Genomic DNA, 13,969 nt, shown 5'->3' on the forward strand with positions numbered 1-13,969 from the left:
TTTCAGGGGAGACCTGTGCGAGCGTCACCTCGGTGTGATTTAATAACCCGCTCTCCGGAATAAACAGCGTCCAATTACGCCAGCGCACGTCCCGTTAATGATGGAAAGACGAGCTTGGGTGGGGTGGGCTGGGGGGGCTGGTGGAGAGGGAAAAGGAGGGGGTGGCCTTTTTAACGATAGTGTGGGGGGCTGTGAGGAGGAGAGAATGACGGGCGGCAGCTACAAAGTGCTCTAATTAGCATGATAATGATCTGCCATTAGAGTCCGCTGTGCTCTACAGCTGAGCACTACCCAGAGAGAGAGAGAGAGAGAGAGAGAGAGAGAAAGAGAGAGAGAGAGAGCAGGAGGGAGACGGAGAGGAGAGAGGGAGCGAGAATGGAACAGAAACAGCGAAAGAGAGAGGGAGAAGATTCAGAGTGGGCAGACGATGATAAAAGAATAGAGGTTGGCGATGCAAAGGTGGATGGTGGTGGATTGTGGCTAAGGACCAGAAAGAGCAGAAATAAGGAAAAAAGAAAAAAAAAGAAAAAAGAAAGAGCTCTGGGTGATTAAAAGACAGGGAGAGGGATAAGGTCATGGGGGAATGAAAGGAGCAGCAGACAGAAGCTGCACCCAATAGATGGACTTGGGAAGGATGGACAGAAATACAGATAACCACAGAGACTCTTTGAGAGGACAACAGTGGATACCCTGAGAGTGGCAGAAAGAAATATCATCACGGACGTGCGCAGATTCAATCACTCTGCCTTAGCCTGGCCTCCCCTCCAGTGCTGCTCTGAAGTGAAGAATGGCGTCTGGATGAAAGAAGTTTTAATTGAAGTGCACGGTGGAAAATGAGAGCGCGGTGGGGACTCGTATATGCAGGGTAGCACTCAACTGCAACTGTCAACCCTCACCCTGAAGATCTTGCTGCAAAGACAAAGATCACGATCTACCTGTTCAACCACTTTCTCCGTGAGAGACAGCCTGAGAAAGAGACAGGGAGGCGGCGACACAGAGATAGGACAGATGAGCGAGGGGTGTGGGGTGAAGGTTATGTCACCGTGCACAAAACTAAAGCTGACAATAAAGTAAAATCATAAATACACAGCCATGATAACCTCCTAGTATTTTCCAGAGTAGTTTAGACTGTTAGTGTGTATATATTTGCCATTTAGCACTAAATACAAGGTGAAGCTGAGGTTGATGGGACGGTACAAGTTTGAATTAACCTGATGAGGGTCATAAAATGTTTAGCAAATTTTATGGGGGCACATCTAATAAAATACACATAAAGAGTAAGGAGATTTTTGTTTGGTAAATTATTCCTTTGTTGTGACCTAACTTCTTGGTAGTACATCTTAGACTATTGGAAAGCCTGATTATATCCCTTTTAAAGGCTGCCACATTTGAGAGGAATTTGTGGGATGAGCAGCAGAGCCAAGAATGTGGGTTGCGTCCATTGAAGATATGCTAAATCCGCTCTGCCAATGCCAAACACCTTTTCTTTGCTGCCATATGGTGGATAGGAAGATTGAAGTCTGAAGAAACTAGACATATTGGAATTCAACAATGCATTCATTTAACGTGCTGTGTAAACGGCTCTTCCACATGCAACCGGGGCTCCCACTGTTAAATGAAAAAACTGTTACATTATCCAGTATGTCTTGTTTCTTCAGACTTCAAGCATCAAATACACCAAAAAGCACCAAAGAAAAGCTGTTTGGCTGTGGCAGAGAAGATTTGGCAACTTTTCAAGGCACGGCTCACATACTCAGCTCAGCTGCTCATCCCACAAATGCGTGTAAGTTACAAATGTGGCAAGATTCAAATGGTAATGGTGTAATGCATCTCATTGTCAAGATCCATTGCTCCAGTGAAGAAATATTACATTTGCTTTTTATGCATAGATTTAGTTATGTAAGTCCGTCTCAAACCAGAAATGTGACCTCAGAGTGGCGCTAAAATGTAAGCCAGGTCTTTTAAAAAGGTATGAGGAGTGATCCTCAGAGAACTAAATGCCCTGTGTCAACAGGTTTTTTTTGGCACATAAATGCTGATGATAGATGACTACACAGTGTTTAGAGTGTCAACCTTCAACGAAATCATCAGTGTAATCAATGGGCGTATTTCTTTAGTCAAGCAGTCTTTGTTATGAGTAAGGTGACTTCCAGGCTGACAGGTAGTTTCCAATGCTTTGGGTAATACAACCAAAATAAAAAATTAAGCAGCAACATTCAGTGTTTGGACAATGAGCTCACGCGAGCAGGCTTTTCTGTTTCTGTTATGATAGTTCCTACATATCTGGATAGATCATAAAAATCTGGATATGCAGGTACAGTGAGAACATGCGTTTCCTAAAGAGTGAAATGTCTTGTTTCATCCGCAGTGCTTGTTTGTCTTAAAAACCAATCATGTGCATGACTTTTCTGAGCAGCAGCTGCACAAAACAGTTTGAGCACTTAGAAACAGGGCGCTAGATGCTGCGTTTCCTCTCAAGGCAGTCGCTCGCTGAACAGTGAGAAATGAGAACAATTGAAAATGGCACTATGGCTCAGGAAAAAAAAAATGCAGAGTGGATATAATGCTAATGTAAAAATCCACGAAATGTTGAAATTTTGAGTCCGAACCAAAGAGGTGTTAAGGTCAACCGAGTTATAACAAAGCTTTCCTGTTAGCAATATGGTTCAAATGTAGTAATTACAAGCTTTCATTCACAAATGTCTTTTCCCCGGGTGTTTATCAGTGCTGTCTTTCTGGAGGCCATCGTACACACCAATGGGGACCTCCAAGAGTGGTGACTCAGCTAAGCTCGAGTGCTTTCAATTGCTGACTCAACCCCTGAAACTCTGCACCTCCATCACACAGCGCTGTCCTCTGCTTTTCATTCTCCTTCCTCTTTCATGCCGGCTCGCAGCCCTCCTCCCCGCAGCCTCCCCTGCCTCCTCTGTCCTGTCTGCGCGCTTCGCTGAACTCTGATGAAGACACACTGCAGGGCGTGGGCAGTGACGAGGACAATCCATTTCTCTGACTCTCCTTCCCATCCTGCCACGCCGCCCCTCTTTCCCCTCTCCTACTGAGTAATTCCCCGTCTTCCTAACCGTACCCTGTATGGCTCCCCTCCCACCTTTTTCACTTCTCACCTTTAGTTCTCCAACCTCTGGCCTCCTCCAAGCTGTCAGTGGGCCGTGCATATTTGAGAGCATGTGGTTTTTTTTTTTTCCTTGACGGGTGCTGCCGTGGCCTCTAATCTCTCGTCTGGTTTGATGTAATTAGAGCTAATGAAGATTCCCTGATCCTCTGAGCTGCTCGTCCCCCCGGGGCCACGACAGCGTGGAAAACTAGAAAGCCGGGGAGCAGAGGAGCACTGATAAAAGAGACACAGGCTCGTTTAGCACAGCTGATAGCTATGTGTTGTTCTCTGTGGGTGTGTATGTGTGTGAGTGCGTGTTTGTGCGTGCATGTGTGTGTGTGTGTGTGTGTGTGTGTGTGTGTGTGTGTGTGTTTGTCTGTGTGTGTGCGTGCGTGCTTATTTGTTTATAAAGATTGATTCCCTGCTGATGCTGCGAGCAGCAACGCGATTACCTTGGCTCATAGCGAACTGCTGCGGCGTGCATGTGTGTGTGTGTTTAAGTGTCTGCACCAGGGGATTGGCAGAGCCCTCGCAGACTTAGGGCCAGTTGCAGAAAGCAGTAGACAGGCATAATCCTTCATAGCCATCCTAAACACTTAAATACACAGTGTAGCAACTCCCCTAAATCTGACAAGGCAGCGGCAGACACATCCACATCCACACACATGCACGCACGTACACACAGACACTTATTGGCCTTACACCAAGAGGGAAAAAACCCCGTAGGCTCCCCTGACATGCAACCCTTCACATTTCCCCGCAGAGACAGCCCTCGTCCTCCTCCTCCCCATCTCCCCCAGTGGGGGAAGCTTTGATGGCGGCGCTGAAAGGGTCTACTTACATCCCAAATCTCCAGGCTACGTGATCGTCTGTGATCCAGCTGGGGAAGGAGAGAGAGAGAGAGAGAGAGAGAGAGAGAGAGAGAGAGATGAGGGGGTTACAAAGGAAAGGGAGAGCGTGAGCGGAAGAGAGAGTTGTGTGACTGCGGAGGGGAAAAGCTGTGCAGCTGTAGCTATTAATAAGCTGAGAGTGGAAAGAGGAGAGTCGAGCCCGGAGATTAAGGCTCTGTCCCAATTCTCATTCCACCGCCTCCTCTCCCCGGCCTCTTCCCCTATACCTCACCCCTTTAACTCCCCTCCAAACAAATAATGCCTTTCCGATTCACTGCAAGAACTGGCAAGTGTGAGGAGGTGTTTTACTGTGATCAGATGTACTGATAATTGCCAATTTTTATCACATAAAGTCTTATGAAGGTGGGAGCTGGAATGAGGCCAGTGCTATGGCCTTACTTGAAAGGAAAGACATTTAACAGAAAAATACGCTGTCTCTAGCGCAGGAAAAGGATAAAAACAGAAGCTAGATAGTTTGGCTGTACTCACCACCAGGCTCCTGCGGGGCCGTAGTAACTCTTTAGCAGTGGCAAGGAGGCCATGACCAAAGGGACCCCCCATGCCATCACATGATACGACCTGATAAAAAGCAGACATTGACTTCATTATAAAAACAGACAACAAGCCACTCAGCTCTGGTGGAAAAAAAACCAACAACCTACAAATAAAGCTATTCTTTTGTTCTGTAGTTCATCCCTTGTTGGCACTGGTATGAGGGTCATTTTTCAGGTGCAGACAAACGTCTATAGAGCCAGACAGCCAATTACTCATGTTAATATAAGCCCTAATTACCCTAACTGTTGGGGAAAAGATGATGTTCGGAGGAAAGGTCCGCATCAAAAACCACAGCCACATTCTCTGCTTGCGAAATGTAAACTTGAGGACAAAACAGGCTAAATTGAGCACAAAAGATTATAATTTTTTTCCTGACTGCAGAAATAGCCCACTTTTGAAAGGAAAAGGTTAAAGAGGCTAGAGAGGCTCACACTGGCTATCACTGATGAATGACAGCTTCAGTGACGGCCTTCTAAGGTGTGTGTGTGTGTGTGTGTGTGTGTGTGTGTGTGTGTGTGTGTGTGTGTGTGTGTGTGTGTGTGTGTGTGTGTGTGTGTGTGTGTGTGTGTGTGTGTGTGTGTGTGTGTGTGTGTGTGTGTCTCAGACAGATGAGGCGTGTGCTCCAGTGTCTTGGTCGTCTGTGCGGGAGTCGATACTTTATAGAGCGTACAGCGTTGCCTGGTCAATAGAGTGGAAGTCCTGCCCTGACTTGTTCCAAGTACGGTCAATCGAGCAGTGGTGACACGGCTGACACACACTCAATCCCACTCGAGTTGTGTGCGCCACACACACACACACACACACACACACACACACACACACACACACACACACACACACACACACACACACACACACACACACACACACACACACACACACACACAGAGTCTCTTTATTTCAGTGGGGCACACTGGAAGACCTCCTCTTCCTCCAATCCCCCCTGTGATGGACAGCGGTAAGTGAGTGTAGGAGGAGGTGGGAGGCTGCGGGTTGAAATATAACTGAATAATAAGTTGGAGAGAGCCATGGGTAATATATGGATGCAACGAGAGGTTTTGTTTAGCTTGAACATGAGGATAAGCATAAGAGAGAGAAAATAACAGGAAATGAGTGAAAAGTGCTGAAAGCGAGAAGGCAACAGAGCAGAGGAGCGAGAGCAGGAGGAAGAGAAACGCAAGCGCGGGTGAGTGAGAACGACACAAAGGCAGTCTGCGTAGTGAGAGGCGGAGAGAGAGAGAGAGAAATTGGTAAAATTGGCGCTGCCAGTCCACGGCGTGACGATTGGTGTGAGAAGGGGGGCTGGGGGTGTCAGGAAATCAATGTTGAGCTCATGCGCGCGCACGCGCGCGCAAACACACACGCGCAGGCAGGCAGTGCTCGGAGAGGGAGATGACGAGGTCCGGAGCTGCGCGCAACATGGGCTTAATGAGGCACAGCAGGGCTGCTATGCGCTCTGCATTTCACACACCTGCAAGCACACCCACACGTGTTCTCAACATGAGCGCACACACACACACACACACACACACACACACACACACACACACACACACACACACACACACACACACACACACACACACACACACACACACACACACACACACACACACACACACACACACACACACACACACACACACACACACACACACACACACACACACACACACACACACACACACGCCTGTGCAGAAATCTCTCTTGAGGCTCGATCACATTTCTAACTGCCTCACATCACTTCTTTTTTTTAATACCTTTTCCCTCCATCTTCAGCTTGATCACTATCTCTTCCTTCTGCGCACAACGGACTCACTTCAACTGAAAGCTTACAGCAAACACCCCAAAACACTCACACACACGATCATCCTGCCTCTGTTCTTCAACTCCTCTGGCAATTTGTTCATCCATAAGCCATCAGCGTTGTCACTGTGTGGATGTGTGTGTGTGTGCGTGAGTTGCCAGCGAGAGGGTGGGAGGTTGGGTTAAGAGGCCAGGGGGTAATTGTGCATGCATGCAAAACTGCATTCGCGCCTGCCTAAACACATACAGCTTATTTATGTGCAGTCAATACATGGGAGCCCCAGTGACACCTTGTCTTTGCTTCATTCTAACCTATTAAAGCTCTGCGCTTTCCCCCCACAGCGCATCGTACCGGACCAGCCAGAAAAATTCAGACGTATCCTCCTCCCACGTTACTCCCTCTGGACTTATAAGAGGCGTGAGGCTGATAACGCTCTGAAGCGAGCCGGTTTTGGCCTCGATGCCTGCCCCTTCCTTGCGCACATAAAGCCGTCTCCTTATGAGTTATAACACCATTATACTGTCTGGCTTATTGCTAATCAATGCAGGAAAACTCCCATGGGGGGTAGGGGGTGGTGCACCTCCCTTAATGGTCGAATCTCTCACATGCAGAAGGGTGGGGACGGTTTGTGCCCACCCAAACTCATCTGCGGGATACAACCATGAACAATTGACTTGACGTAGCGCACGCAGCTGCCTCCTTTTTCCCGCCTACAGAGCGCATACATTTAGATTGTGTTTCTGTCATAAGGCTTTGCGCCTGGCATAGAAAATGCTAAAATATAATACCCACGTGCAGGCAAATTCACACTTGTGCTGTGGAAAGCGCTCATGGGAGTTTGAGTGACAGAAACACAGAGCCACAAAGCGTGAAGATGGCCATGCGTGCACGCACACACACGAGCACGCACTTAACGGCTGACACTCACTCCCTTTTCAATTAGAGTGTCGGCTGGCTGGAACAGAAAAGGGGGGCGGGGGAGGGGGGGGGTGTCTGTCAATGCTCCGTGGGGAGACACATGCTTTGGCAAATAACAGGCACAGGCACAGGCACACGCACACACACACACGCACGCACGCGCGCAAAGGAGGTACCCAAAGCAAAAAAAGAAAAAAGAACATTTAAAAGAGGAAATGAAAGGCAGTCATATTGACGATGAACAATCTGAGTGCACGAGTTTGGAAAATCTGTTAATTTAGGTTTAAACAGTAGATCAATTAATTAATACATTTCTGTCTGACTAGTCTTGTCTCTTTGCATTAGCCTTGTAATGGACTACAAATTGTCCAGGGAGCTTTGCCTTTTTACCAGCCATAGAGCGCTTTTGTTTGGATAAGAGAAAATCACCTGGACTGTTTCTTTTTCTGCTAAAAACTTTAGATTTGAGTGAATTGATTTTGATTTGAGCAATCATTTGGTTTCTACATATATAAGTTTGATCACTTATTCACAAAACATATATATATGCTCCTACAAAATATCAAATAATATTTCTTTAATGCTGTTAACCATCTCCAGCTTGACGCGTTCATGAGCACTGCATGGCTCCGTGCGGCCGAATTATGTAATTTCAGCCGCCAGGCCCTTCCAGGCGCCTCCAAATTATTCTGACTACACGGACAGAGACGTGAGTAAAAAAGGCGGAGCAGAAGAGGAGGAGCAAATACTTTGTTTTAAAGACCCAAAAAGCCTAAAGGTGCATATCCACAATGAAAACACAAGATTTGACTCATAGATGTCAATTTTCTTCAGTGTCAGACTTTACCGGAGGGAAAATTTAATTCGAAACAATAGTTGCATGCTCCGGTCCGCTCTCCACTTGCAAGATCACCTGCTGGTGTCGAAGAGAAGAAGTCTACTTCTAATTCAATACTGCGGTGGAAGTGTGTTTGCGATGCACTGCCCCCTGCAGTTTGGGAGCGGGAGCCGCGTCTAGTATAAATGGCACACACGTTCTCTCACGCTGATTCCGCACATCAAAGTTCTGCACGTCACTCCCGTGCGTCAAGCATTAAAGAGCCTTCACAGTGGACTGGACCAAACGAACACTTTAATGATGAAAGCCAGCAGAATTTAAAAGAAAAAAATATATACATGTAGGTTCCCTACTTACATCTCATATCTGTTGGTGCTTATTTCTCTGACCAGGTTGAGGTACAGGTTCAGTGTGATGAGACAAACCCAGGCCAAGGCACTCCAGTCTGCAGATATACACACACACACACACACACACACACACACACACACACACACACACACACACACACACACACACACACACACACACACACACACACACACACACACACACACACACACACACACACACACACACACACACACACACACACACACACACACACACACACACACACACAGAAAAACACCAAGGTCAAATTACAACATGGCTCGCTGCCACAACAGCGCGTGTGTGTCCTGAACATGCACGTATGCATGAGAGTGTGTGGAGCGTGCATGTGTTCCACTTTTTGATAAATGAAGGCCCATTCTGCAGTAATATGAGGGAAACCTGTAGCTTAGGGTGATGGATGAGAGGTGGGAGCTCAAAGGGAGATAATGATGAACTGTGGAAAAGCAGAGAGAGATAACGCAGAAGGGTGGGGGTGGGGGGTGGGGGGGTGGCTGTAGGGGGGTGGCTGTAAGGGAAGGAGAAAAAAAAAAAGGAGAGGAAATCGAGGTGCAGGGACACGGAAGGGGGGTGGCAGCACAGACTGAAGTGAGACACTGAAAAGAAGATATGAAGAAAGGAAAGAGAAGGCACAGTCAGCAGAGGAGTGAAATTAATGTATATGACTAAAACTCGAGAGGGCAACCTTCCCTTTTCCTTCTCACCTCCACAGCTTTTACCTTGGGTGTGCAGGATTATGTGTGTTCCTTTTGACTGGACATGTGGGGCAGGTGATCACCAATAGAAAAAATAAAAAATCCATGCATACATATACAAATCTATTGTAAACAATATACACTTGCAATATATTGAGCACTCTTTGGGAATGACAGAAAGACAGCAGTCTGTCCACATTTTTATTATTATTAAAAGCCGCCATCACTGTCATTGCAAATGCATCTTACATAAGGAGAAAACAGCCAAGGCATTGCTTTTGCCAAAGATAACATGACACACCTTCACTACCTGTACTGGTGGCGCTGCCTGTGCTATCATCTTCCTCCATTTCAAACACATTTCAAAACATTTTATAGATGATAGTTAAAAGCAGAGCTGTGCAATGCAGCTCCCACTCGTCTTTGCAACAGAACAAAGTGTCTGTTCAGCCTGTGTTTATGTACAGCCGTTTGTCCTCAGCGTGAGGATCCTCATGATAAACCGAGGTGACACACACCAACCTCTGCAGCACTAACTCACTGCCCATTACCCTGTATCAGCGTGTGTGTGTGTGTGTGTGTGTGTGTGTGTGTGTGTGTGTGTGTGTGTGTGTGTGTGTGTGTGTGTGTGTGTGTGTGTGTGTGTGTGTGTGTGTGTGTGTGTGTGTGTGTGTGTGTGTGTGAAAGCAGGTGAGTGTCTGCCAGCGAGACCAATAAAACGAGGCTGGCAAAGTGTCGCATTAGCAGCCAGTCCTAACTAAAAATCCTTATGCTAATCAAAGCTAAGGGAGCTGTAATTGCGACAAATGCCAGCAATGCAAATACAACCAGGACTCCCCGCTTACAAGCAATTCAGCCGCAATCGTTTGAATCCCAAAGAAATTGTTCCACTTCCACTTGTAGATTTGCCTGATTATCCCAAATGAATCAGTGGAGCCCTGTGCTGCCATTGGCGGAAAATCCTCTCCTCACACAGGAGACAGTAATGCAACGGTCTTAGTGCTTGACTCACTAATATTACACCATTGCTATGGGTGTGTTAATCCTTGGCATGGGTGTGTGAATTCTCCTGAATAATGAGCAAGCCTAACCACTGCATTACCAACAAATGCCGTCACCTTTAATTGTAAACCTCTGTAGGAGACACAGGATGGACAATCGTGCCATAAACGAGGAAAATAAAGGCACTCTAAACTTCCTGAAAGAGTGAATGTCTGTGTATGTTGCTTTCTGTCTCTCTGTTTGCTCTGTGATGGACTGTCAGTCTGTCCAGGACATACTACCCTGCTGATGCCAACAGTCAGCAGGGATTAGCTCATCCCCCCACAACCCAGAGTTGGACATAATGGTGTAGAAAACGAATGGATGATCATCTCATCTCACAGCCATGACATGCATAGCTTCATCTATTGGATTAAGATCTGGGGAGTTAGGAGGCCAAAACAACTCAAAACAATAGTTGTTGTGTTCCTCAAACCATTACAGAACCATTTCTGCCTCTCGCAGGGAGCATTCCGCTGCTGAAAGACCACGGGGTGTGGACGGAAAAGTCGACAAAGACGATCATCTGTTGAAAAAATATGAAGTAATCGCCCCCCTCTTCGGCCAATGTCACCTAATAACCACAACAATCACGGACTACGAGCTCCGGTGGAGCTGCAGAAGCTACTGACGACGGTAGAAGCAGGAGGAGCGGAGCCATAGACCTATAGAACGAGCGTTATATAGTGGTTTATGAGCAGGAGTCTACTTCTAAATTTCTATGTGCTCTGTCTTCTTCTGCATTTTTACTGTGCTTGGTGCATCACAGTGCCCCTAAAGGCCTGGCATGTGTACTACATGCCCTGAAGTTTACAAGGGATGCAACTTGTTTCTCTCGTTATAGAGAACCTGACTACTTGATAACTTGAATGTGGCCATTTTCGAGTAAACTCTTTGTAATATGCATATTTAGAATTTGTTCATAAGAGATTGTATTATTAATACTTTGTGTTTGCAGGAAATTTAGGTTATTTTATACTTTTAAAAGTCGTTCTTATTTCAAGTAATCTGTGCTTATTAGCTCTTCAATAAATCTTAACAACTAAAAGTACTTATTTTGTATTTTCTTTATTTATTTTCAGACAGTGTAGTTTTACAGTCCTTTACAATCCTTTAAAGTGGCAATAAATAGCTCCAGGGGAGTCATACTATCACTCTAACTGCCACATCTAGTGGCCAAACATTTTTTTGTGCAGGGGTCACAGTGGAGTAGTTATCGTCCATTTATCGTTATCGAGGTGAACTGCTCAACATATCGTGATATTGATTTGAGGCCATATCGTCCAGCCCTAGTACATGGTATGCAAAAATGCCAAGGTAGATGCTACATGTCAAAGTAATATCCATATGGATGGCAGGACCCAGATTTCCAGCAGAGTATTATCCAAGGTGCCACGCTGCCTCTTCCACATTGTGCATTCTGGTGCTGTGTGTTCCCTGGGTAAGTGACAAAATGTGATTCATCAGACCAAAGCCTTCATCTCCTATTTTTCAGAGGCCCAGCTCCGACGCTGACATTCCCTATGTTGTTCTCGACTCTGTCCGAGAGGGTCAGCATGACACATCAAACTGCAATGCACTAAGTATTCTGGCAACTTTGTCTTAGAAGCGGGACAAAGATCTGCAGCAAAGCAGGACAAACTTATTCTCTGTTTGATCTGATCACACAGACTTTCCGGCCTGCACTCGCCACATGCATTGTTAAAGCTTGGCTGACCCAAGTTCACTCTTGGACCATTTTAGATAAATAAAGACCAGTTTTGTAGATGCTCTCACATCACAATTTGCCTCGTGTCAAATTCACTCAAATCTAGGGCTGAAACAACTCATCATTTTAATCGATTAAAATTGATGATTAAAATAGTGTGACATTAATAAAGAAAGTCTTACCAAAGTATGTTAGCCACCAGGCTTGGAAGTCACAAAGAGATCCTTCTGGATGGGAGTCACCCTAAGCAATAAGAGCGACAGAGGGAAGCATTTTATATATTTTTCAAAACCTCCCAAAAAAGCCACATATTCGTGTTTGGCGAAGCGAAGAAGAGGAACTCACCATGACATATGCTACGCTGTCGAAGAAGGCGGCGACAGTCAGGCTAAGAATCATCTTCTGTACAGTAGAAATTAATAAGAAGACATGAAGAGGGATCCTCCGACAACAAATTCCTCGTATGAAAAAAAAAAAAAAAGGCACAGCATTTACATTCACTTTGAGACGAGGGCAGATTACAGCTCAAATGATCACTGAAGTGGCTGACAGTTTGACACGCGCCATCCCTGGTGATAACTCAGTGAAACTCTCAGAATATCAGAGGAGAGAGTCTTCTTATTTCCACTCCGCACAGACCCGACTCGAAATCTTTTAAAGAATATGAATCAATAATTCGTATGCAACAAGATTTCCGGAGCGGAGCTGCTCTGCACACTGGATGTGAGTCTCAGTTAAACATCTATTCTTGGATCGGTGGTGACAAACTGGCGAGGACACACAGACAAACAAACACGCACATCTTTTCATCAATCTCTGTCTAGCAATGACCCTGCCAAGGCTGCGGAGGGGGAGGACAGAGCACGAGAGGAGGAGACGGACTGAGAGAAGAAGAAAAAAAAAAAAAAGAGCAGGAGGGCCTTGAGAGCACTAAAGACTATTGACTGACAGATAACCTTTGTGAGTTAGGAGAGGGTTTATATGGTATCAAAGAAGGAAGAGGGGGAGGGGGAGGAGGAGGAGGAGGGCGAAGAGCGGAGGGGGAAGAAGAGCTGAATAACGTGAAGTCGTTCGCTCTAACCTGGTCCAGAGGTAATAGGATCTATGTTAAGAAGTCATTTATTTCAGATTAGGCGGATAACGTGCAGCGTTGCTAAACCTGACCGACCTGCTGGACCGGATTCAAAAAACACGAAGCCATCCACAAGCGGCACAGATTTTTTTAAAAAAACTAAAGAAAACAAAACAAAAAAAACAACAGAAAAAGCCCAACACACTTGAGTAAATTATATTAAAATCTTATCCGTTTGGGAGAAGAGGCATAAAACCAGTGGAGGAATCATTCTAACATCATTTAGTTTATATCCAATATATTTAATACATATTAAACCTCAACATTTGGAGATGGAAGGAAAAAATATGAGACGGCAGCCACAATGAGAGCGACCATGAGTCAATTAACTCCACATTTCATTAATCTGTGCATTTTAATTGGGTTCAATTATACTAAGATTTGTCACGGCTAATTGAACATATTTCCGGTGGCAACGAAGCAAACAGAAAAAGGGAAAGACGTGTAAAAAAACACTGCGAACACTGTAGTGCAAATTTACCTGAGCCAAGGAGTGATATCTACGGAGCAGCCAGATGACAAACAGCATGAAAACGCTGAAAATAAGAGAATAGAGAGGAAAGAAAGAAGAAAAAACAAAAGCACAAGTGAGATTTACTAATTGCAAGGGCAGCTATTTCAGCTTTGCGGGCCAAATGCTGCCCTGCACATCAACACAACACCACCAGGAATCCCTGCAAGCTCCTTTATAGTGCGAGTGTTAATATTCCTTAGCTTGAAGTAAGATCAGTGACCATGAAAGCTTGTTTAGGATGCTTATTTATCAGGGAAAAAGAAGTACCAAACACCTGCTTGAAAACATTTGACGGATTAAGTTCTCACCAGAAAAGAAACATGGCTAAATGTTGTAAAGTAAATGTAGATTACTGAAAAGTTAATA

The 13,969-nt window shown here is 45.5% G+C and overlaps 1 protein-coding gene across 2 annotated transcripts in view; it reads right to left on the reverse strand.

Annotated features, from left to right (window-relative positions):
• LOC308119156 (cyclic AMP receptor-like protein A) overlaps positions 1–13,969 on the reverse strand; it is a 69,466-nt gene that overhangs the window by 46,906 nt on the left and 8,591 nt on the right. For both annotated transcript variants that reach the window (XM_080479003.1, XM_080479002.1), the window contains exons 3-8: positions 13,571–13,625; positions 12,303–12,359; positions 12,140–12,200; positions 8,478–8,565; positions 4,492–4,581; positions 3,954–3,992 (exon numbers count right to left, since the gene is read on the reverse strand). In XM_080479003.1, the coding sequence (XP_080335129.1) occupies positions 3,954–3,992; positions 4,492–4,581; positions 8,478–8,565; positions 12,140–12,200; positions 12,303–12,359; positions 13,571–13,625 (390 nt within the window). The remainder of the gene's footprint in view (positions 1–3,953; positions 3,993–4,491; positions 4,582–8,477; positions 8,566–12,139; positions 12,201–12,302; positions 12,360–13,570; positions 13,626–13,969) is intronic.

Source organism: Lipophrys pholis (assembly GCF_963383615.2).
Source record: "Lipophrys pholis genome assembly, chromosome: 13".
NCBI lineage: Eukaryota > Metazoa > Chordata > Actinopteri > Blenniiformes > Blenniidae > Lipophrys > Lipophrys pholis.